The sequence below is a fragment of the Ovis aries genome, chromosome 9 (assembly GCF_016772045.2).
Source record: "Ovis aries strain OAR_USU_Benz2616 breed Rambouillet chromosome 9, ARS-UI_Ramb_v3.0, whole genome shotgun sequence".
NCBI classification, from domain to species: domain Eukaryota; kingdom Metazoa; phylum Chordata; class Mammalia; order Artiodactyla; family Bovidae; genus Ovis; species Ovis aries.
In genome coordinates, this window is record NC_056062.1 from 48,080,869 (window position 1) to 48,107,660 (window position 26,792).

At 41.2% G+C, this 26,792-nt stretch overlaps 1 protein-coding gene across 7 annotated transcripts in view; it reads right to left on the bottom strand.

Annotated features, from left to right (window-relative positions):
- EYA1 (EYA transcriptional coactivator and phosphatase 1) overlaps positions 1-26,792 on the bottom strand; it is a 367,945-nt gene extending 341,153 nt beyond the window's left edge. For all 7 annotated transcript variants that reach the window (XM_060393795.1, XM_060393796.1, XM_060393794.1 and 4 more), the window contains exons 1-2: positions 26,361-26,792; positions 12,883-12,990 (exon numbers count right to left, since the gene is read on the bottom strand). In XM_060393795.1, coding sequence (XP_060249778.1) covers positions 12,883-12,893 — 11 coding nt within the window. In that variant the 5' untranslated portion in view covers positions 12,894-12,990; positions 26,361-26,792. The remainder of the gene's footprint in view (positions 1-12,882; positions 12,991-26,360) is intronic.

Consider the following 26,792-nt stretch of genomic DNA (forward strand, 5'->3'; position numbering starts at 1 on the left):
ACCTCCGTTCCTATATGGGCTTCCCAGGTGGTGCTAGTAGTAAAGAACCCACCTGCCAGTGCAAGAGACATAAGAGACATAAGTTCCATCCCTGGGTTGGGAGGAATCCCTGGAGGACCAGTATTATTACCTGGAGAATCCCATGGACGGAGGAGCCTGGCGGGCTATGGTCCATATGGTTGCAAAGAGTCAGACATGACTAAAGTGACTTAGCACACACCTTCCTATATTTACATAGTTAAAATGAATCTATGTTGCTATTTTCTTTTATAACCCTATTTTCATAAAAGGACATATGTAGGAATTAACTTCATTCTGTGCCCAAAGTGTCAGGAGTTTTCCATTAATGGAGGTTCAGTTAACAAGGTTTCATAGCAGTGATGTTTGCTCTCGGTGGACCTCTACTCTCATGAAACCTAAAAGAGCAAGAAAAGCTCTGAGCCTGATTCTGGTCTGGTCCCTAAGGTGCTCGGTTTCCTGGGCCCACATGGAGCAAAAACAGCTAGACTAGCACCTGTGAAGATTTCTTTCCATTTACAAAACCTCTGCTCCAGGCAATGGTAGTCATTCATTCATTCAACCAAAACATTGTTTTTGCATCTACAATGTGCAAAATAGAGACGGCTCAATGTCAGAGGGAGGGTGATTATGCCTGTCTCATATTCTCTGACCTCAAACAAATCACAGCCTAGAAGGCACGCAGATTTGTAAGTAAGGGGAGACAATTTAAGATAGAATAAAACATATGCTAATGAGCAGTTCAAAGCATTTATTACGTGTAGAAGAAAAACTTCAGTTTGGGGGAGCAGATAAAGATAAATAAATCAACATCTGAATGTACCCAGGTTGCAAATAAAATGCAATAGGAAAAATAAGAGTTTTATTAATTATATTTATATAAGTGAAGTATGAAAGTGTTAATTGCATCTGACTCTGCAACCTCATGGACTATCGCCCACCAGGTTCCTCTGCCCATGGAATCCTCCAGGCAAGAATAGTGGAGTGGGTAGCCATTCCCTTTTCCAGGGGATCTTCCCAATCCAGGGATTGAACCCAGGTCTCCTGCATTGCAGGCAGATTCTTTACCATCTGAGCCACATTTATATAATGTTTATATAAATACTGAGTAGAGAGAATTTTACTGCAAAAATAGGTTGATGAGATCACTGTATTAGTTATTTATAACTGTGTAACAAAACTACCCCAAAACTTAGCATCTTAAAATAATATGCATTTATTATCTCACACAATTTTTGAGAGTCAGAAATCTGGGAACAATTTATCTAAGTGTTACTGGATTATCAGGGCTCTCATGAGGATGTATTAATACCTTAGCTTTCTGCTGGGGCTGCTTCATCTGAAGGTTGAACTGAGGCTGAAGGATTCATTCCAAGAAGGCTCTCTCACATGGAGAGAGAAAGAAGGTTTCAGAGCCCTGCACATAGGCCTCTACACAAGGCTGTCTGAGGGTCCTCACATCATGGCAGATGGCTTCCTTCAGAATGAAGGACCCAAGAGAGAGCAAGAAGGAAGCCACAACAGCCTTCATGGCCTGGTATCTACAGTGGCACACCATTTCTTCTCTTTCTTCTGCTTATTAGAAGTGAGTCATTAAGTGCAGACCATACCCAAGGAGAGGGATTCATCACAAGGGGTTCATCATTAAAAGACTCCATGTCTTAAAGGGAAGAGTACTATAAACATATTTTCAAACCGCTACAAACACATTCAGGAATGGAACACAAAGTATACAAGTGTTTCTTTATGTATTCCAGTCAGTCAGTTCAGTCGCTCAGTCGTGTCCGCCTCTTTGCGACCCCATGAATCAGCACGCCAGGCCTCCCTGTCCATCACCAACTCCCAGAGTTCACTCAGATTCACGTCTATCGAGTCGGTGATGCCATCCAGCCATCTCATCCTCTGTCATCCCCTTCTACTCTGGCCCCCAATCCCTCCCAGCATCAGAGTCTTTTCCAATGAGTCAGCTCTTTGCATGAGATGGCCAAAGTACTGGAGTTTCAGCTTTAGCATCATTCCCTCCAAAGAAATCCCAGGACTGATCTCTTTCAGAATGGACTGGTTGGATCTCCTTGCAGTCCAAGGGACTCTCAAGAGTCTTCTCTGACACCACAGTTCAAATGCATCAATTCTTCAGCGCTCAGCCTTCTTCACAGTCCAACTCTCACATCCATACATGACCACAGGAAAAACCATAACCTTGACTAGATGGACCTTAGTTGGCAAAGTAATGTCTCTGCTTTTGAATATGGTATCTAGACTGGTCATAACTTTTCTTCCAAGGAGTAAAGCGTCTTTTAATTTCATGGTTGTAATCTCCATCTGCAGTGATTTTGGAGCCCCCCAAAATAAAATGTGACACTGTTTCATCTGTTTCCCCATCTATTTCCCATGAAGTGATGGGACCAGATGCCATGACCTTTGTTTTCTGAATGTTGAGCTTTAAGCCAACATTTTCACTCTCCACTTTCACTTTCATCAAGAGGCTTTTTAGTTCCTCTTCACTCTCTGCCATAAGGGTGGTGTCATCTGCATATCTGAGGTCATTGATATTTCTCCCGGCAATCTTGATTCCAGCTTGTGTTTCTTCCAGTCCAGCATTTATCATGATGTACTCTGCATAGAAGTTAAATAAGGAGGGTGACAATATACAGCCTTGACAATATACTCCTTTTCCTATCTGGAACCAGTCTGTTGTTCCATGTCCAGTTCTAACTGTTGCTTCCTGACCTGCGTACAGATTTCTCAAGAGGCAGGTCAGGTGGTCTGTATTCCCATCTCTTTCAAGAATCTTTTAAAATTATCATAGAAACATTTGGATATGATATTACATATAAACAAAATACACATGTACAGAAATGTGGACATCAAAGAACCTTTATCACAATATCAGTGCCACTATATAGATAACCTGTATGCTCCACAAGTAACAATATTCATTGACTAAAGGATGAAAAAGATTGCAAAAGAAACTATTAGGAGACCTAAAAAATGTGAAGATGCATCATATGAGGGTTCTGATATAATCCTGGAACTATGAAACTGGATCATCAAACTGAGCATTTAGTGGGTTGGCAAAGATGCTCTGTTTCCTGGAAGGTCATCCTACCCATCCCTTGGCAACAAGCACACATTTACTTTGTGATGCATAAACGTTATTAACTTTGATTATTCAATGTCATCTGGTTATGAATGAAATCACACTTCATTAGAACTAAAAGAGATCTCCTCAATTCTTCATTTTATAAATGAAGAAAATGAGGCTCAGAGGGAGGAAATAAGTCAAATCCAGGATAATGGAATGAGCCTGAGAGAAATAAAATGAGAAACCTTGATGGGGATGGGAGTACAACGGCAGAATCACCTCAAGTGCCAACAAGAACAAAGGTGGGAATCCTCCATTTATCTACAGGCACTAACATCACCCCGGGGTCCTGTTCTGTATTGTCAATACTCTCACACCACAGCTACAGATTTGAGTACATGCCACAGAGATCTTCTAGCCATAAAGCCCAAAATGTCTACTGTCTGGTTCATTACAGAAAAAGGTTATTGTATTTTTGCTACATTAAAATGGCTTTCTCAGAGAAAGACGAATATTATATGATATCACTTAAATGCGGAATCTAAAAAATAGTACAAATGAACTTATTTACAAAACAGAAGCAGACTCACAGAAACAGAAAAGAAACTTACAGTTACCAAAGGGTAAGTGGGGGAGGGATAAATTGGGAGTAGGTGAGTAACTGGGCTTCACTTATAGCTCAGTTGGGAAAGAATCTGCCTGCAATGCAGGAGACTGAAGTTTGATTCCTGGGTCAGGAAGATCCCCTGGAGAAGAAAATAGCAAGCCACTCCAGTCTTCTTGCCTGGAAAATCTCATGGACAGAGTAGCCTGGCCGGCTACAGTCCATGGGATCGTAAGAGTCGGACATGACATATTGACTAAACCACCACCAGGGGAACAACAGGTGCACACTACTATATATAAACAGCAAGGACCTAATGTATAGCACAAGGAACTATATTCAGTATCTTGTTATAAACTATAATGGAATAGACTCAAAAGAAAAATATAGAGATATATACATACTTGTATAACAGAATCACGTTTGTTGTACCTGAATGAACTACACTTCAATTTAAAAAAAAATAAATTAATTTCTTATTCTAGCTCACACTTTTGGTGACTTTTCATCATCAGACCTCTAAACCAGAAAGTGGTTTTATTTTTCTTTTAAGTATTTACACTGCCCTTCCTATCTCCAAAAAAAAAAAAAAGAAAAAGTCCCAAAGTCTGTGCCTTTTCCTTGGAAAGAGAAACACAAATGCCATCATCGCTATTAATTACTGCTCATACACATCCAGTTCTGAGCACCATGGTCACTGAGCTCTCAGCCTCCTGCATGTTAAGAGGGCAGGTCAGAGGCAGGTCAAGAGGCAGTGAGTCTTAATGGTTAGAATCCCTCTTTCCTTTCTTTCCAGCATCAGCCACAACCAATTTTCATCCTCGTCACACTCTATTTGTTTGATGCATAGGGAACAAGTGAGCTATTCCAGGACACAAGATGCCGATCAGCTCAGATAAACAAACGTTTACAGAGTGCATGTAAAGGGCTTGGCATTAAGTTTGGCCCTGGAAATATATAAACAAGTCACTGTCCAGGACAGGGAAGCCTGGCGTGCTACAGTCCATGGTGTCGCAAAGAGTTGGACACAACTGAGCGACTGAACTGAACTGTCCTGGCTCTGGGGCAGTTTTCCTGTCTAGGTTTTATTCTTCACCTCAAATACCCAACTGGTTATACAGCCTGGTACCCAATTTGAATTTTGACAGCCAATCTCTTCCAAACTCTCAGGTCACATTCCAATCCAGGCTCTTCTCTTCGGGGTGCCAACAAGCCTTGCCCGAGCAAAGGAAAACATTGCCTTATTCCCCTCAGCATTGTCTGACACCCAAGCTCATCTTAATCCTGTGAATGCGTGCCCATTACAGTTCAATTAAGAGAGAGTATCTCAGCCCCCTGGTCAAATCCATTTTAATTAAATAACAATGAGCCTCTTTAAAGCACTTACTACTTGTGTGCCGGGCATGGTCGAGATAATACTAGTAACATCAACAAATGTTAAGACAGCATTTCTGGCATGTCAGGCAGGATTCTAAGGATTCTCATACATACACATGTGTGCTTGCTAAGTACTGTCCTACACTGTAGCCCGGCAGGCTCCTTTATCCATGGGATTCTCCAGCCAAGAATATACATATAACCTCATTCAGTCTTCAAGCCACCCTGTGATATCAGTTATGACTGTCATTCCCGGCTACTGATGAGGAAAATGACCGCAGGGCACACAGATGCGCTCTACATCAGGCAGCCAGTGAGTATCATTGTAGCGCAAACCTGAACCCAGACAGTCAGACTCCAAAACCTGTGTTCCTGCTCACTAGCTGGCTTTCGTATGTTATTTCTAATCATACAGGAATGTATTATTATCCCTTCTTTACAAATGAGGATGAACTGAGGCTGAGAGAGGTTTAAAAACTTGCTCAAGTGCAAGGCAAAGGCTGAAGCAGATATGTCTGACTCAACGTGTCCTGCCCTTTCCCAAAAGATGGCCCATGGGGCTTGGCACTAATGGCTATATATACGCTTTGCAGTTGACAAAGTGCTTTGGCATATAGTATCTTATTTCTTCACCACAGAGACCCAGCAATATAGATATTATTTATCTCTGTTTGTAAAAACAAAATTGAGGCTTAGAAGTTGAAATAACTTTTCCAAGGTGCCATAATTAGTTAGCTGTGACTCAAAGCCAGGTATTCTGATTCTAAGCCAAGTTTTCCCTCACTCTGACCAACTGCCTTCCATTTTCAAGTTAGTTTCTCTTTGCCGTGCACACATTACAGCCAGTTTAGCCCCAGTTCTAGGCTATACTGTCTGGGGCTGAAAATGCAAAGCATTGCTTCTGTCAGATCAAGGGAGAGAAGAGAAATTGGCTTATTAGGGATCCAACTGAGAGTTGTAACAACTTAAGTTATCAGGAAAGAAGAACAGATATATATATATATATGTATATATATGTGTGTATATATATATGTATATATATATATGGCATCCCTTGTGGCTCAGCTGGTAAAGAATCCACCTGCAATGCAGGAGACCCAGGTTTGATCCCTGGGTTGGGAAGATCCCCTGGAGAAGGGAAAGACTACCCACTCCAGTATTTTGGCCTGAAGAATTCCATGAATTGTATAGTCATTGGGGTAGCAAAGAGTCAGACACAACTGAGCGATTTTCACTTTCACTTTCATATATATATTTATATAGGCTTCCCAGGTGGTGCTAGTGGTAAGAACCTGCCTGCCAATGCAGGAGACATAAGCTACATAAGGAGGAGGAAATGGCAACCCACTCCATTATTCTTGCCAGAAGAATCTCACGGACACAGAAGCCTATATATTTGTGTATGCTGCTGCTAAGTCACTTCAGTCGTGTCCGACTCTGTGTGACCCCACAGACGGCAGTCCACCAGGCTCCCCTGTCCCGGGGATTCTCCAGGCAAGAACACTGGAGTGGGTTGCCATTTCCTTCTCCAATGCAGGAAAGTGAAAAGTGAAAGTGAAGTCGCTCAGTCATGTCCAACTGTTCGCGACCCCATGGGCTGCAGCCTACCAGGCTCCCCGTCCATGGGATTTTCCAGGCAAGAGTACTGGAGCGGGGTGCCATTGTGTGTATAAATATATTCACCACCAGATATTTCCATCAAAATGATTAGCTTGTAGCTGATGCTACATCACAGGTTAAATCTGTAAGATGATGAAAGTGAAAGTGAAGTCCCTCAGTCATGTCCAGCTCTTTGGGACCCCATGGACTGTAGCCTACCAGGCTCCTCAGTCCATGGAATTTTCCAGGCAAGAGTACTGGAGTGGGTTGGCATTTCCTTCTCCAGGGGATCTTCCCGACCCAGCGATCGAACCCCAGTCTCCCGCATTGCAGGCAGACGTGTTTTACTCTCTGAGCCACCAGGGAAGTAAGATGATGAAACAGGTTTCAAACCACTGCCTCCATAAGTACAACCTGGGGGTTTCTTGAAGGCTCGTGGTAGGCACCTATTGGGTGGTCTGCCCAGTCCCTTCCCTGGGCATGAGCTGCAGAGTCATGATTCATGCAGGACCAAGCGGAGTTCTTTCCATATGGTGGATGGTTCAAGTAACATGTAAACCATGGTCGGCAGGCAGCCAACACTAAACAAGGGGAGTACAAAGGCCAGGTTATAAAGAAAAAGAGGACTGAAGAAAATAAGAAAATAAGCAGAGAAAAACAGAAAGAAAACTGCTTGAATTTCCGTTCTTGAATTTATGTTCTTGAATTTCCTTTCTTAAGGTTTTCCTTTTGTTCTATGTCATTCTTAACATTTTTTGTTTGTTTGTTTCCTTAAACTACTTCATGGCAAGTTCCACTACTTGCAATCAAATAAGCTAGAAATATTCAAAGTGTGAAGATGGAGGAAGGTGGGATGGATAAGCAAATGGACGAGGTTTGAAGCCTCACATTCTTATTAGGCTTTGTGATGGGTTGAACTGTCTCCCCTCCAAAAAGACAGGCTGAAGTCCTAATCCTTGGTATCTGTGAATGTGACTTTATTTGGAAGAAGGATCACTGCAGTTGCTATCGGGCTTGCCAGGTGGCACTAGTGGTAAGAACCCACCTGCCAATGCAGGAGACATAAGAAATGTGGGTTCAGTCACTGGGTAGGGGAGATTCCTTGGAGGAGGGCATGGCAGCCCACTTCAGGATTCTTGCCTGGGGAATGAACAGAAGAGCCTAGCAGGCTACAGTCCGTGGGGTCACAAAAGAGTCGGACATGACTGAAGAGACTTAGCATAACATAATCCAATATAACTAATGTCCTTATAAGAAGAGAAGAGACAGAGGTGAGGTGGGGAGAATGCCCTGTGACAATATGGTAGAGATCAAAGTGCAGTAGCTCAAATGCCAAGGATTGTCACAGATGTCCAAAAACTAAGGAGAAGCAAGGAAATATTCCTCCAAAGCTTTCAAAGAAAACCCTGCCAATACCCTGACTTGGGACCGCTAGCCTCTGGAACTGTGAGATAGCAAATTTCTGTTGTTTTAAGCCACCCAGTTTATTGTACTTTGTTATAGCAGCCTGGTAGAACTAATACAGGCTTCCAACAAGATGTTCCTGATAAAAAAAAAAATGAAAACTACTAAATTCCATATTTTTCAATGTATCTAAAAATTTAACTTAAATATCCCACTCATGATAAAGCTGGATAAATAAAACCATGACTAATTTATAATTTCCCAGCTAATTAGACTCATATGGATATCATATACTTGTATAACTATTTTTAGTATCTCTCCTTAAAGTGTCTTCTCACTGTTAATGAAATAAATATTTAAGTTTTCCATTTTGGTTAAAAGTTACTTTTCCTTTTTAGAATGTCCAAATGTAGGAATAAGGTACATACATATTTTAGTTCATGGTTTTCTTGCAAAACCCAGCATCTCAGAAAAAATTGCTATTAGCATTTCAAATTTACCATAATTTAAAGGAATGCAGGAAGTATAGTTATGAGAATGGAGCCCTAAAGTGTAATTATTCCAAAGAACTCTTAAATATTATCATTGGAAATTTTTGTAATAAAAGTAAATTAACTCTACCGTTTATAATAAGATGTTCCTTTGAGAGTCTTAGGAGACCTGATTCCCTCTACAGCTAACAATATAGCTAAACATATGTAGTGTTGGTGTTTATAATACCTGGCACTGGTATAATGGTTGCATTTACAGTGTTTTATTATGGACTTGAAGACAGCCAGATAACTTTTTAACCACATCTTTTTAGCAGTATTTACAATAAAAGTGTATTAGAGGTATATTGTACTTTTCCATTATCAAAGGCCTTTTAAGTATGTGACCCCACCTGACCTACAAAATTACAATTTTAAATAACAGAAAGTAAATATTATTATCTCTGTTTTCTAGTTGAAGAGACTGATGCGTAGCGATCCACTCCAGGTCATACAATGAGTAAAAATTAAAACCAAGTCTTTCAATCCCTGGGTGGGGAAGATCCCTTAGAGAAGGAAATGGTAACCCACTCCAGTATTCTTGCCTAGGATGTCACACGGACAGAGGAGGCTGGTGGGCTACAGTCTATGGGGTCAAAAGAGTTGGACATGACTTAGCAACTAAACAACAACTTCTGACTCTGAATCTAAAATATAGGTTTTATGATGCCAGGATTCTATCTAAACCAGACAGAAGGTTTAGGTAACTACAGAGCTCACGGCTTCTAAGGAAAAGATAGTGATTCATATCTCAATTCACTTTTTAAAAAAGAGCTAGTACATGCTTTTCTTATCTTGACATGATATCCCTGTAGAAATTCTCATAATCTAAAGAAATTGAAAGACGTAGCCTTAGCTTGGCCCTTTAATGTCTGTTTCAGAGGTGCCTACCTAGAAGAGGCCAACCTTGGCCCTGTGGAGAGAGAGGGGGCTGCACTTATCCCAGTGGGGCCCCTCAAGAGAGGATACTGGAGTGGCCAGAATTACGACTAATATGATGTAAAGCCCTGCAAACGCCTTCCTCTTCTTTCTGTACACATGAGGCAAGTTGAACAGTTGATAAAAACTACAAAATTACATGAGCTACTTCTTTCTAGATGCAGAAAAAACACAGGCAGTAAATTCCAGAAAAAGAAAGGTGGGATTTCTGATTTAAATGTTTTTTTCCAGGACTGTTATCTCCTTAGGATCAAAATAAGAAGATACTTCACTCTTGCCCATGATCTCTGGTCACATGAAAGATGTACTCCACAGTGCCACTATGGCCAAGAGGCTACCTTCTAGAAATACCGGGGGTACAGTATACTCTTGTGTTTACTCTGAATACATTGGCTTTCCCTAAGAAACATTTTGAAAGATGAACATGACAAGCAAGGGACATTTCATGTTTGGAAGTACAGGAATTTCTGGTACCAGGTCTTCTTTTAATTCTTTAGTTTCCTTCAACAACAACAAAACATAAAACCCAATTGAAAAATAGACAGAAAACCTAAATAGACATTTCTCCAAAGACATACAGATAACCACTAGACACATGAAAAGATGCTCAACATTGCTAATTATTAGAGAAATGCAAGTCAAAACTACAGTGTGGTATCTCCTTACACCGATCATCATTAAAAAGTCTACAAATAACAAATGCTGGAGAGGGTGTGGAGAAAAGGGAACCCTCCTTCGCTGCTGGTGGGAATGTAAGTTGGTAGAGCCACTATGGAAAACAGTATAGAAGTTCCCCAGAAAATTAAAAATAGAATTACCATATGACTGGGCAATCTCACTCCTGGGCATATATTTAGACAAAACTATAATTTAAAAAGATACATGCACACCTATGTTCACAGCAGCACTATTCACAATAACAAAAACAAGAAAACAACCTAAATGTCCATCAACAGATGAGTGGACAAAGAAGCTGTGGTGCATTTATATACTGGAATATTACTTGGTCATAAAAAAGCATGAAATAATGCCATTGACAGCAACATGGATGAACCTAGAGATCATCATGTGAACTAAATCAGAAAGACAAATACCACATGATATCATTCATATGCAAAATCCAAAATATGACATAAACGAACCTATTTACAAAGCAGAAACAGACTCACAGACATAGAAAATAGACTTCTGGTTGCCAAGGCAGGTGGGGAGGGATGGACTGGGAATTCGGGGGGTTTGCAGATGCAAACTATCACATATTGAATGGATAAACAATAAGGTCCTACTGTATAGCACAAGGACCTATATTTAATATCCTGGGATAAACCCTAATGGGAAAGAATATAAAGAAGGAATATATATATGTGTATAGCTGAGTCACTTTGCTGTACAGTGGAAATGAACATAACATTGTAAATCAAGTATACTTCAATAAAAAATAAATTTAAAAAATCCTTTAGCTTCCTGAGTTACCTTATTACTTTCAGCTAAGTTCTAGGCCCTTTTCCTATCTTGAGCCTGTTTCCCCACTTTCTGAAGGAAAGGGGAAACCTGAGAGCCAAAGAAAGTGAGCCTGGAGGAGCCCACCTGAGGCCCCCCACACAGGGACCTTTGGAAAGACTGCTCGCCCTTCGTGGTTGAGTAGGCAGGGGCCAAATGGCCCGGAAACTGCTTCTCCAATGCCACACACCGTTTGCCCTGGAGAAACATCACTCCCTAGTTTTCTACCTCCGAGGCTGCCAAGTATCTTTCAAGAATAAAACTGCTTCACTCTTCACGGGACAAAACACCTCTGAATGGTATGGAATGAGATGGCCCAATAAACACCATTTTGTTAGGATAGGCAAACAAAGTTGAATCATTATATTCTTTACCTATTTGTTTTTTATTTGTTTCAAGTCAGTTAATTTGTCTCAGTAGTAAATGAGAATTGGCAGAATATAAAATCTCCAAAGAAATATTACCTGCAGCATTTATTTGTTGAAACTGTTAGTGATTTACCAACACTCTGACTTGTCTCAATGTAAGGAGCAAAATTACATAAAAGGAGTAAAAAGTATTAAGTTATTCCTGCATTTATTTTTCACTTACTTGATATGCACTACAGAACTATTTTTCATACAATAAGAAAACTGAGCATCAGAGGCCCATAACAAGTTTAAAAGGACAAACAAATTAAACATGTTAAGGGTACTTTTCCATTTAGGGTGAAAGCTACACCGAACAGAATGATCTCGAAGTGCTTTACGTGAATTACCTCACAAGATGATTTAGGAGATCCATAAAACACACTCTGTAATTGCATACAGTATGACTGCAAAAGCACCTTGATAGCACTTGACCCTTTATTATTAAAATCTTAATCCATTAGCTGTTACTGCTTATTACATAACAACCAGTAGGTCTTGTAAAACACACATTTACAGGAACCACAACAGCATTACTAAAGATCATACTTCAGCTTTGTAATAATTCTATGGTGAACAAAGCTGAGGTATGAAACCACAGGACTGAAAAGCATCATAACTGATCTGAGACTTTCAAAGGCAAAGTCACGGAATGCCACCTCAAATACTGCTACGGAAAGTTTCCAAGAAAACAACTTTTTACTTACTAAAATAAGGTTTTTTAAAATTAAAATTGATTGACTTTTTCAAGTTCAAAATCACTCACAGGTTGTTTATAAAATAATCCCTAACTGGGGATATTTGCTTATGTGCCAAAAGAAGCCTGCTTTCTTCCTAGTATGAACCTGAGGAAAATTTACAAACCCTTTTTCTTGTGCTCACAAGATAAACAAACAAAATAAAACCAAAGGCTCTCCTTAATTTAAAGCCCACTCAAGAGTTTATCAAACTGTGAAACTACCAAACATTTTATTTTTTTACCACACATAATGCGTGCATGCACGCACACACACACACACACACACACACAGACGTGTGTGTTCATCAAAACAAACACGTACAAAACAATCCGAACTTAGACATTAATTTCAAGTTTCATGAGACAAATACATGTTTTCCCTGAGGCAAAGGAAAATAGAAGTCTAAAAATTACATTAAGCATATTGGTAAAATTAAATAATACTAAAGGTTAGCTTTTTACTCTAGAACTCTACTTTTGATAACTGATACCTTTAAGGAAGAAATAAATTAGATTTGGTTGATGAAATAGCACACTACTTAATTCATAACTCTAAAAATCATTAAAAATTGGGACAGAGCTTTTGAGGAATTTCCAGACACTCAAGTTACAACAAAAATAGTAATTACGATTTTAAGAGCAATAACTCTTGCCTTAGGACTGACATTCTGTTTACTTACAGACTGTCCATTTATCCCCCGGGGGTCTTCCATTGAAGATTTCTTCTTCCGAATTATATATGGGCTATTAGCTCCACACTTCTTCAAAGACTTCCAACACCCCAGCACCTGTGATGAACAGAGCATCAAGCAGCCGTATTAATTGTGTAGCATGAAATTAAGGACCGATCTTTACATCTGCAGCTTTCCATTCACTAGCGTGTATACACAAGTCAGGAATGCTTACCTTCACTGAATGAATCTTTAAAATAAATATTATGGGCTCACTGTTTATCACAGTCTACATGAGCCAAATGTGGCCGAATTATAGCTCAGTGTGTCTGCTGTCAGCAGCTGCAGCCCAAGTCAAAAAAAAAGAATGAAGAGGGCAGTGAGGGAGCTTTCCACACACATTATTTCTGAGCCCAACTATCCAAGAGCCTTTTTTTCTTTTCTTTTTTCTTTTTGAAATTGGTTTCTCCACACTATCTATCAACGTCAGCTGTACCACAATGCCAAGAGGAAATACTAACAAAGAAATATGATTGTAGTCTGAGGGAGAATAAAAGAGAAAAATCTAGAGTTGAGTGTTTTACCCTCAGGGCAAGGATATTATTATACTATTTCTTAGCAAGTTTACTTAGGTCACAGTTTCACGGTTGATCAATCCTGAAACTTCAAGAGACTCAACACCTTCAAGAAGAGTGGGATTTGGGGATGCTGCAAGATATAGACGACGAATGTAGTATTTTGAAATATATTCTATGGTTAGTTATCTTCAAATAGTATTAATATAGCCACAAGGCTGCCTAATTTCATTTCCTAACTCTCAGAATTAATTTTCATACTTAAGTTCAAATGAGGAACCAACAGAAGTTCTCAGTTTTTCTTGCTTGGTCTTAGCAACTAAGAAATTAATCTATACTCCTCACATCAACTTCAACACAGATATTTAAATAGACATGAAAATTTAAGCAAAAAAAAAAGAGAATCTTAGTATCACCTAAGGTAATATTACAGAACAGAGAACATACAGTCATGTAAACTTCAGAATCACTTCTTATAAAAGTACTTGAACTTCTGCCTGTAGGCATGGTAAGAAAACCACTACAGTAGAAGTTAAGAGATCTGAATTCAGGTTCTGACTCTACCACTAACAAGTGGAATAACCTCGGGCAAGTGATTTTGGTTCCCTGAGCCTCAGTTTTATTATTTGCAAAATGGGAGACTTTAACTGGATGAGAGCTTAGATTTTAGATTTATAATTTAATGAAAGTATGCATTTACACACATGATTTTCAGGTAAAATATTCCAAGCTTGGCTCATTTGGGATGTAATTTTGAAATGCTGGAGTAATTCTCATTTATAATACGATTTTTTGCTCACAATTATCAAGATTGGAAAACATATGCCTTATTCACTGTAAGCACAAAAGTGATGCTTTTTGGACAATATAAGACATAAATAACTAGCTCCTAAAATCTGGACAGTCCTTAGTAGAGCAGAATATTCCTGTAGTTTTAACAAAAAACAATGTCAGTAAATAAAAATCATATGGATCTATTTAAGTCCTGCTAACCCCAAAAAACACACTACACAACTCTATTTTGAATTGCACAAAATTTCAAAACCAAATCTTAAAATCTACCGCCATTGCTTTCAGAGGATTTCTTGCCTAACTAGGGAAGAGATATTATAGAAACCAGAGTTTTGTGTTTTTTTCCCCTCCATGGCTTTCTTTACTCTCTGGAGGCAAGTTAACATTTGCAGGTGATAAAGTAGTGTTTTAAAATAATGATAATAATTCTGCCTTACATTGGTAAAATGCTTTACAGTTTACAAAATGTTTTCACATAAATCTCCCACAGTGCATTTATATGTGGTGAGACAAAGTCCAGTCTCATTCCTCACAGAAGGGGGCAGGCCCAGGATAAAGCCCCCTCTGATTTCCCCTAAATTCCCATCCTTTCCATACCTGTCCTGAGAACATGTTTCAATCAAAGCCTGTATATTTGATATTCCAGGATTATTTCCCATGTGTTTCTTTTCCATATTTCCATATTGAACTTACTGAACAGTTTAAGGTATTAAGAATGGTCAAGTTACATGAGCATGAAAGGTATTTCATCTGTCATTTTACTTCTTCTGAAGACGAAACTATTCTGAACAAAATGCTATGTTTGTTACTGTTTCCTGGGCTAAAAAGAGAAGATTGAGATTATTGAGAAGCCAAAAGAGTCAGCATTCATCTAGTTCAGGTAGATGTCTCCACTAAGAAAGACTACGACTCACAAATCACAAAATCACAGAGACCCATGGACTTTATTTACAAATCCTCCTGCTTGCTAAATCAGCATAGTTGTTTCCAGATTTCTACATGTCAATCCAAACCATGAAATATATGCCATGACTGGGTCTACTGATATTTAGGAGCCTGGCTCTGGTAAGCCCTTAATTCCCGTGTTGGACTTGGTCTTTCATGGTTTATAAATAAGCCTGCCCCGATTATAGCACTTATCTAATGAGACTGTCATTATTTCTATACCTGTCTCCACCAGCAGATTGTAGCTCCATGAGGCCTAGGACCATGCTTCCCTCTCTTGTTCTGATCACATATGGCACTCATTAAATATTTTGAATGAATGAATGAATATTATTGATACATAACAACTTCTGACTACACGTAAACTATGAGCTAGAAGTAGATGAGTAGTTAAATGGTGGTGCTATCATTCAATCAACTTAAAAATGACTCATCACATTTTAGGTCTTCAACATTTGTTCAAATACCCTAAGAAACATGCTCAAGCAAAAACAGGTTAGTTGATTCCTATCTATCTACCTGCTTAGCTACATATTACACACATAGAGAACAACAGCTATTCATAAAACTATATAGACCTAAAGAGTACTTAGAGTTGAACTTCAAAGAGATTTTGTCTAAACTAAGGTGGTTCCTAGAAAAAAAGGAATAGAAGAATGTCCAAGGAGGTTGATCTAAGTGTAGGATGGAGAGGAAAGATGCATGCTGATGGAAGGATTGGTGACATGAAATTTATGGAGACTTGTAAAGCAGTATGGACAGGTGTCGTGGAGAAGGAAACAGCAACCCACTCCAGTATTCTTGCCTGGAGAATCCCATGGACGGAGGAGCTTGGTGGGCTACAGTCCATGGGTCGCAAAGAGTCGGACACTACTGAGCGACTTCACTTTCACTTTCACTTATGGACAGGTGTTGTGGTATCAAAAGTGTCCCCACAAGGCCAGGTGCCATAAGCCAATCCATATACATTGCATTCACAGCCCCAAGCCATGTGCCCACCTTGGCATCTGGTGCTGAGCAGAAGCAGGCAGATGGCAAGTGGGACAGTGGGAGGATCTGGGCAAGAAGAAACAGGAAGTACTGACTCTGAACTGACCTTTCCAGCACCTGAGGGAGCTATGCCTTCTTCAGTCCCAATCTTCTGGACTGTTGATGAAACACCATGAAACATAAACTTACACAGACTCTTCTGACACAAGATTAATGGAAGCCTTAAGAATTTCCTTTATATTTGGCACTCTCAGGGGAGTGGGGTAGGAAGGAGCCGAAATCATTGTAGACACACCAGCAAAGAAACAATGGCAAATAAATGTTAGATGTGTATGCTGATAAAAGATGCTATGGAAAACACCAAATCAGTACTACAATTTGACAAATCTTGCAATCACATAAGACTCCCTTTAGGGGCCCAAAGGCACTATGAAATTGTACCCCTGGTGATTACATTACAATGATACCTCAGTTCAGTTCAGTTCAGTTGCTCAGTCGTGTCTAACTCTTTGCAACCCCATGAATTGCAGCCAGGCCTCCCTGTCCATCACCAACTCCCGGAGTTCACTCAGATTCACGTCCATCGAGTCAGTGATGCCATCCAGCCATCTCATCCTCGGTCGTCCCCTTCTCCTCCTGCCCCCAACCCCTCCCAGCATCAGAGTCTTTTCCAATGAGTCAACTCTTTGCATGAGGTGGCCAAAGTACTGGAGTTTCAGCTTTAGCATCATTCCTTCCAAAGAAATCCCAGGGTTGATCTCCTTCAGAATGGACTGGTTGGATCTCCTAGCAGTCCAAGGGCACTCTCGAGAGTCTTCTCCAACACCACAGTTCAAACGCATCAATTCTTCGGTGCTCAGCCTTCTTCACAGTCCAACTCTCACATCCATACATGACCACAGGAAAAACCATAGCCTTGACTAGACGGACCTTAGTCGGCAAAGCAATGTCTCTGCTTTTGAATATGCTATCTAGGTAGGTCATAACTTTCCTTCCAAGGAGTAAGCTATAGACCCATATTTGGAAATGTATTTCATACACCACTGCAACTAACAAGCGTATTGTTAAAATACAGAATAGTTCTAGATACAGAAACTTTTTTGAGGCTTCCCTAGTGGTTCAGTTGGTAGAGAGTCCACCTGCCGTGCGGGTAGACCCAGGTTCAATCACTAGGTCAGAAAGATCCCCTGGAGAAGGAAATGGCAACCCACTCCAGTATTCTTGCATGGAGAATTCCATGGACACAGGAGCCTGGTGGGCTACAGACAATGGGGTCACAAATATAGGAGAAAAATACATCTATTCCATGCATTCCTGCTATAATTTAAACTCTTTCCAATTCTATAAACCCTTGCTACTTGAAAAAAAAAAAAAAAAGGGTTCTGTAAGCCCATATTCACTACTCCACATTGACACTTCCTATTCTTTTCCACCCATTTTCCAACTGCCAGGCAGTTGATAAAATAAGCAACAGCACCTCGTTTTACCTGTAAAAATTTTACTTTAGTTCTAGCTCATCACAAGTGTAAGTAGTGTGCAGTGTAGTAGCATATGTGCTCAGTTGTGTCTGACTCTTTGCGACCCCATGGACTGTAGCCACCAGGCTCCTCTGCCCATGGGATTTCCCAGGCAAGAATATTGGAGTGGATTGCCATTTTCCTTCTCCAGGGGATCTTCCTGACCCAGGGCTCAAACCTGCATCTCTTGAGTCTCCTGCTTTGGCAGGCAGATTCTTTGCCATCATCAAAAACATTCCGACTATTGTCAGATTGAAAGATTGGAAAATGAGAAGCTGAAATAAGTGTGCAAGTTACAGAGCCGTGAAATAGAGAAAGGGTCTAGTTAGGCAGGTGGATGGAACTGACTTTCCAGATTGAAGAAAAACAAGGTGAGGGTGCAGGTGGGGATTAATATGATTGGGAGGAAAATAATCCTTTCAAAATTTTTATACAACACATATATTTAAATTTTTCCTGCTGGTTCTAAAAAAAAGGGGGGGTTAGTTTAGATGACATATAAATCATCTCTAATGAACCAGAGACCCATCAGACACTGTTAGTAACTTGCAGCTCCTTGGATGAAAGAGTATTTTCATTACAACACACCATCACTTTCATCTTTGCCTTCTCACCAAGTGTTGAGTTTTCTAACATTCCTGAGAAGCAGAAGGAAACTAGTGGCTGAACACTGCTTTGTAGAAAAGAAAAGGGCTATTCTGAAATATGTCCCCAGAAGACCACAACTGCAGATTGAATAAACATATCAAATCAAGGGGTCTTTAAGAAAATTTACAAACAGAAGCCTGCAGTGAAATGAACCATTGGATAAATGACCTCCAGAGACTTCTTCAACTCACTATTCCATGAACAGCTGTGTCTCAAGGTGGCTTCTTCTTTGCTTTCCTCACCTTCTTCAGAAATACAGTTATATCAGGGGAAACAGAGATTTGGCATGCTCAGGTGAGTCAGATTCAAAAACCAGATTCTCACTGACCTTTCCAGTTGTTGGAAGGACCACACTCCCCAACCACAGAAGCCATTAAGGAAAATCAAGCTCAGCTCTATGTTGGTGAAATTCTATGGCTGGGGATGCAATTTCTATAGAAATAAATGTTGACAAGCTTATTTGCTTTTATAGCTTTTCCACTGATTTACTGGTGCTACTATTCTAATGTTTGAAGTATGAAGCCTCTGTTCTTTACAGAATATCTGAATAAATATGACCAGATTTGTGTTTTCACCATATGCAACTTCCTTCAGAGGAAGAATATAAGATAAGGGGATAACCCAATGAGCTGACACTAATTAGGAAAATGATGATATGTGTTTATTCACTAACTAAAGTTGAATTCAAGCTTTGTTTCCAAGAGTATTAGACCTACACACTATTTCATTGTAGTACTTTCTACATTATAAAGAAAATTCTAAACACACCTGTAATTCCATCAACCCAACATGTCTGTATGCATACACAATTTTATATAGCTGTAATCAGAGCAAATATTCACGCTTGTGTTTCTCTGGTTTCTCTTATCGTTTCCTAAGTATTTTACAGTCTGTACACTTATTATTTTAATGCCTGTGTAATATTCCATCAGGGAGATGTTTCCATAAAGTGGGATATTTGGGAATTTTTTCCGCTCTTTCACTATAGCATATAACACTTCAATATCTTTATTCAACAGGTTTTTTCCCTTCTTTTAATTATTTCTTTAAGCATAAATTCCAAATAGAATAATTAAAGGATCAAGAGGTATGAGAGCTAAAAATGCTAATTCTTTTCAAGTCAAATTCACTTATTTGGATTTTCCTCATAACAACACTGACCCTAGAGGAAGGATGAAGCACAGCACTCATATTTACAAAATATTCCAAGAAGGTTGCTACAAAAGAATCTGTAATCTTGACAACATTCATGAACCTCCCTATATCAGAGATTACCAAATTTTTGTCTCCATGACAAACTTTTTCATATTAAAACTATTGCAGGGTATTTCAAAGCTTAACTAAATCATTGATGCAGGCATCACTATGCTGACAAACGTAGGCATGGTTATCACACTCGTCACCTGCTTTCTTTCACTCAACATTGCTTTTGGAATAGAATCTGTTCTCACAGATTCAAGACAAAAAGTCAAAGTGGGGGACTATACTCAGCATTTTTTAATAACGTATAAGGAAAAACATGTTATTACAACCGTTATCACACCTGGGCTTCCCAGGTGGCGCTAGTGGTAAAGATCCCACCTGCCAATACAGGAGACCTGGCTTTAATCCCTAGGTCAGGAAGATCTCCTGGAGAAAGGAATAGCAATCCACTCCAGTGTTCTTGCCTGGAGAATCCTATAGATAGAGGAGCCTGGCCTGCTACAGATCATGGGGTCACAATGAATCAGACACTACTGAAGCAATTTAGCATAAGGAAAAAGGATCTGAAAAATAGATGCATCTATATGTATGTATAACTGAATCATTTAGCTAGCTGTATACTTGAAACTATCATATTATAAATCAACTATACTTCAATTTTTAAAAATCTTAAAAAAAAAACTTTAAAAAAAGTCAAAACACATTTCAGTAAACATGGGATCTTTTTACCATTTTTCTAATCATTTTCCCTCTTACCTTCAGCAAGGTAACTCACCATGTCACATGACTTAGTTGGTTGAGTCTCACAGCCATTGTCGTAAAATAATTTCTACTGAAGCACAGAAGAAGTCAATGTTTCCCACAATGACAACTGGTTGCAAGCCCATAAGGGATTGGAGGAGAGGTGTGCTATATAATAGCACAATGCTTGAGAACTACAGGCCCATAAATCTCTTATGTCATAAAGAAATTCAAGCATCTAAGAAAAAAATCTAAACCATAATTCCACGTGAGAAACTCATCTAAAATTTCACCAGGCTGTTGTATCAGTTCTGCTGCAGTTATTGAATCTGGGGCATTGCTAGTCCTCCACGGACACTGTTTGTCCACAATGGATCCAGAAATAGTTTCTCAGCCTCCCAAGACTCTAGTTTTACTTTTAAAATAACTTCTGCTCTTGAACAACTGGTAGCAAACTAAATTGGTTCCATTCAATGGCTGTTTGCTACTGTCCAAATAACTATAACTAGATGATGAATTTTCTTACTTTATTCAAGGAAAAGGGGATCTGAAATAGCTACTCCTTTGCTTTTGCACAGAAAGCTCTACCATCAAATACCTCTGAAGATGTTAAACATACATCACCAAAACTCATCCATAGGGGTGGAAAGCAGGGGAGTAGACCCAGGGATAAAGATGTGGGTGGGGTGGGGTTGGACTACAGAGGGCATGAGGGAACTTCCCAGGTGGCTCAGTTGGTGAAGGATCCATCTGCCATGCAGGAGACCTGGGTTCCATCAGATCCTCTGGAGAAGGAAATGGCTACTCACTCCAGTAGAAATCTCATGGGCAGAGGAGCTTGGCGGGCTACAGTTCAGGGGTCGCAAAAGAGTCAGACACAACTTGGAGACTAAACCACCACCAGAAACGTTCTATATCTTAATGGCCATGATCATGTGAGTATATATAACTGTTCAAATTCATTGACCTACACACTTTATAAAGTTGATTTTTTTAATGTGCCAAAATTTATATCTCGTATCAATTGTCAACCTCCTTTTTTCCCAGTACCATTAATGAAGCCACAAACGGTGTTGACAGTGATTGCCTTCTTCATCAGGGATGGTAAATTCTTGCCCCTCCAAATCAAACATGACATCAGTGCTGGTCTTTATCCAAATGTTCACCCACCAACACTCCCCCCTAAGGCATGCAACACCTATTTCTGCTTGACTGCTTAATCCACAATAAGTTCAGCTGTCCAGAACAAAAAAGCAGTTTTAGTTACAAAAATAAGGTGCAAACATATTTCTCAGGCTCTGATGTCACTTCTTTTTCTTTCATTTCTTGCTAAAATTCAAAGGCAATTTTAACCATGGATGGAGGCAGAGATGAACAGTCAGCTCACTATATAATGTATTTACTATAGGGGACCCAGATTCCTCATTAGACCTTAGGATGCATGCAGATTACATATGCAGTTCAGGAGCAACTGGGGAATAAATGCCTCACTGCTCTTTTACCCTTGACAATCACAAACAACGTTAAGCAAAGCAATTTCCTCATTTCCTGGCTGCTGACTCTTACTTTTAGTTGCACCTTGACAAGAGTACGGATTGCCTGCTGCAGAATAAGACTGCGGGATTGCAGTCTCAGAGGCCAAAACACCAAAAACAAAGACGGTGATAGAGAAAGCATTAAATGGTCAGAAAAAAAAGGCACTGACTCAAGGTTTCTTTGGATTTCGCTCTTCTTAAAATCAAAGAACAACTTACATTAGAGCAAACCTTGAAATGGTTAACAAAGCCCTCTCTCCTAAATTCACTAAGAGAAGAGCTACCGGGTGACATAATGTAATGAGAATATACATGGTATGGGATGTTGTGATGGAGCTACAGAAGAAAGCTGTGGAAACCAAATTCCATTTAGGGCAGGAATCACCCGAAGCCTCCCTGACTGACAGCCAACTTGCTTCTGCATCTTTGCTTCTGGGGACAGAAATTCACCAACTTGGCATGCCACTTGTACAGCTGGAAGGTTTAACATTTACGAGCCTTCCCCTTATACTGAGCTGAAATAGACCTATCAACACCCTCTCTTCTAGGGTCCATTTTTCTTCTGCACCAACACGGATGTATTTTAATATGCCCCTGATACAAAGTAATCCCTGAAACATCAGAAGATTACGATGATATTTCCTAAGATTACAATCCAATCTCCTCTCAAGCCCCCAAATTTAATTACTCATCTTTTTAGAAATTAGTTAATGCTCTGATTCCCCTCCCCACCCAACCCCCACCACAACATGTCTGTGGTCAGTGGCCTCTGGAGCCAAACACTACCAGCGCTTATGAGCTTAGGGACACACAAACTCTTCTGAAAACGATCTGAGATAGCCATTCAGTTTTGTGTAATATGCCAACCTCAAAACCATTCCATTAGTTTCCTTTTTGGAAGTCACTGGTAGAAATGATGAAGAACAGAAAGCCCCAGACAGCTAGTCCTGATGCAGCCAAGGGGAGAGAAAAAGACATAGGGAAGGTAGGGAGGGATCTGAGTCAGTTATTCTGTCACTCATCAACTCTGTAATCTCGGAAAAATTAATGAACCTTTTGGAACTTGTTTCTTTTTTTTTCCCCACTGTCTTGCATTTATTCACACAGACAATAAGCATTGATACAAATAATAAACACTGCTTTAAATACAAATAAATGGCCCTGGTTTCTAAATAAAACAACTCTAGATAATTCAAAATTAAGTATATTCTAAGTTCCTATTAAAAATAGAAGACTATTTTGCATTAAGTCATGTTTCACCATAACTTTTAGAGGAACTTAAGGATAAAACAGTGAATTCTATACTTTTAGAAGTCACCAGCAAAATGGAAGATAATTCTCCCACCTCCCTGAACTTTCCTCCAAACAGAAAGAGAGTTACTTGCATCTCAGACTGAGTTCATAAATGAAGGAAGAATAACATTTAAAAATATCGGAAAAGTGTTACCTAGGGAAAGGTTATAAAATTTCTTTGAACACCTTCTGTGAATTATGAAACCTCACTATGCTTAAGTTTTGGTTCAAGTTTCTTAAATTAATTTATACTTATGAAAGAAAGAAATGTTAGTCACTCAGTCGTGTTTGACTCTTTGGGATCCTATGGACTGTAGGCTGCCAGGCTCCTCTGTCCATGGAATTCTCTAGGCAAGAACACTGGAGTCAGTTGCCATTCCCTTCTCCAGATGATCTTCCCAACTCAGGGATGGAACTCGGGTCTCCTGCGTTGCAGGCAGATTCCTCTGTCCGAGCCACCAGGGCAGCTCATTTAAACTCATAGGAAAACTTGATGAGCTTGCTTCTTTATCTATACAATGACACCAATAATATCTAATAGGATGGAGAAGGTTGATAATAAATCCTACACATAGTACATACTCAATAAATGTGAGTGGATGATAATAATCATTTAGTAAAGGATGAAAGGTCATAAAACTATAACGCACTACGCTTCATCATTTCTAGTTTCTTACACACTGAAATTATCATAAGTCAATTGTGTAAGGATAGCTGGACACTTCAGTATTTCAGGTTACTAAGACAATTAGCGCAACAATCTTGTTCTTGTTATGCTCCCTCTCTTTAATTATCTTTTATGAACATTTTGACGTTTTTATAAGCTAAATAATCCTACTAATTGATGTTTTCATACTTATTTTGTAACATCTTATATTAACACTTTCCTCTGCCTTTTCCCCACGGCCTTCATATGTTCCAAATTGTGAAACATGTTAGCTTCTGCTCTCTTCCAAATAGGGAACAATCTGACTGAGTCCATTTGGCCTGACATCAAAGCCCTTTCCAGTCTGTCCCCAGCTGAGGTCCCTCTGCATCTCTCCTGCGTCCAGGCTCCCTACTCACCTGCAGTTTCCCCAGACTGTTTCCCAATGCCCTTAGTGATGAAAGCTCTCTACTCAGAGGACACACCTTCCACCCAGATTGCTAAACAGCCTTCAAGGCCCATCCAGTCCTGCGTCCAGGAAGCCTGTTCATATATTTCCCCATCCAAGTGCTAGTCCTATGAGTCACAATTGTCCACCAAACCGCTCCTTCAGGGCAGAAACCATCTGAATCCATGTAACAAGATGTTCAGTATATGGCACATTTCCCAGTGCTAGGCTGAATGGACACTTCTGAGCTAGAGACAGAGGACATTCAGGGTTCTAGGGTCTCTGAACAGGATGGAGGAAGGCCTTCCTTGGCCTCCATGGACATCCTGCTCCTCCATCAGTCCTGCTCTTCCCATTTACCCGGCATCCTCAGTGCTGACACCACTGATTCTTTGGAATATATAATCAACTTACATTTCTTAACAGGTCTGAGATCTTCTCTCACCCAATTTTTCCCCCAAAATCTGGACATATTTTATTTTATAATTGGAAGAAATTTGCTTTACAATGTTGTGTTGGGTTTTCACACTACAACTCAAATCAGCCATGCTGTGCTTGGTGGCTCAGTCGTGTGTGACTCTTTGCAAGCCCATGGACGGTAGCCGGCCAGGCTCCCCTGTCCATGGAGATTTTCCAGGCAAGAATGCTGGAGTGGGTTGCCATGCCCTCCTCCAGGGGATCTTCCCAACCCAGGGATCCAGCCCAGGTCTCCTGCATTGCAGGCAAATCACCCATAATTACACATATATCACCTCCCTCTTGAACTTCCATCCCGTCCTCCCCATCCCACCTCTCTAGGCTGCCACAGAGCGCCAGGCTGGGCTCACTGTGCTACACGCAACTCTGCACCAGCTTCTAGAAGCCTTGAGTTTTAGGAGATGACTTACCTAGCTAGTGTTAGTCAGTCTGGCTCCCAGAACAACAACAAAAAAAGTAGGTGTAATTGGCTTTGGAGGGCATGGCAACCCGCTCCAGTATTCTTGCCTGGAGAATCCCTATGAACAGAGGAGCCTGGCCATCCATGGGCTTGCAGAGAGTCAGACACAACTGAGCCACCAAGCACAGCATGGCCGATTTGAGTTGTAGTGTGGAAACCCAACACAACATTGTAAAGCAAATTTCTTCCAATTATAAAATAAAATATGTCCAGATTTAGGGGGGGAAATTTGGATGAGAGACGATCTCAATTGAAGTAAACAATGATAGTTGTTTATAACATTTGAATCATTCTCACCTTCCTCCGTCCATCTTCATCAAAGCTAAAGCAGAGATCCTGTTTATTTTTCCTCGCTTCCCTAATTATTCATAGAATCATAATACCTCACCCGCGTTGACCTCCTCCAAGTCATCTGCTACTTCTTTTAACTGGTCTCTTTGAATTGGACCAAACAATCCACTTTGGGCCAAAAGACGTAACTCCAGGGGCTACAACGCACTAAATGTTCGTTTGTCCAGACTGCTCCCCAAATATTTCCTATCACTGGAGCTTCAAGCACAAGCACCCGTCCAAGAGAGCAATCGCAACAGCAAATAAGGCCAAGGTGACCGCCCCCCCCTTTCCGTCCCCCGACTTCCCCATCAGTCATCACCTCCCCCGAAAGAAAACCCACCGGCCCCAGACACAGCCCTCACGTGAAGCGCCCTGATGCCGCCGAGGGCCGGGGGCGAGGCCCGCGTCCCCCAGCGGCCCGCCCGACGCGCGTCCCCATTATTGCGCGCGCGCCGCCGCACCCTTCCAGGTGGCTCCGCGTACCTGGCGGCGGTGCCCACGCCGAGAAGGAGGCCGAGGAGGCGGCGGCGCGGGGGGCGCGTGGCAGGCGGCGCGCGCGCGATCACAGGCAGGGGTCGGGGCGCCGCGCCTGGCTGCACCCACTTGTCTCCCCCCCACCAACGCCCCCCAGACGCGATCGCCACCCTCCTGGCGCGGGTGGGGCCGCGGGCGTCGCGGCCCCGGGCTCTCTTGGCCGCGGCCTCGGAGCCCAAGGGTCAGATTTCTTTTCACAACAAAGTCTCCTGGTCACCGCAACCCCACTGGAGGCCAAAGCCGGCCGGGCGGCCCGGGCTGGGGCGGGAGCGCGGCCGCCGGGGGCCACGGTGGGAAGGGAGCGCGCGAGGGGAGGGTGGCCGGCGACCGGGCCCGGCGGCTGGACTTACTCGGGTCACAACTTCGGCGACGCGGGGCCGAGGAACCGGTTCTTCCAAAACCAAACCGAAAATGGGTAACGGAGAGGCCGAGGCAAGAGGGGTTCTGTGCTGGTGTTTAGGGCCAAAACTGCTCTGGCTTCCAGAAATTCGAGCCAGTGGAAGCTTTTTTCTTTCTTTCCTTCTGAAATGCGCCTGTGCCTCCTGGTCGCGGGCCGCCCTTGGCGCGGCTCTAAGTGCTCAGCGACGCGGGGGCCGGTACTGGCGAGGGGAACCCTCCTTCCAGCACCCCGGGTCTTCGCAGTACCCCCTTCCCCTCCAACCGCCCTCCCCCCAACCCCCTCACTGGGCTCCAACTACCCTCGCCCGCAACCTGGAGTCTGGGCCTGCTGCCCACTCCCCCAGGGGTGACTCGGACGCCTGGGCCCTCGCGATGTTTCCACT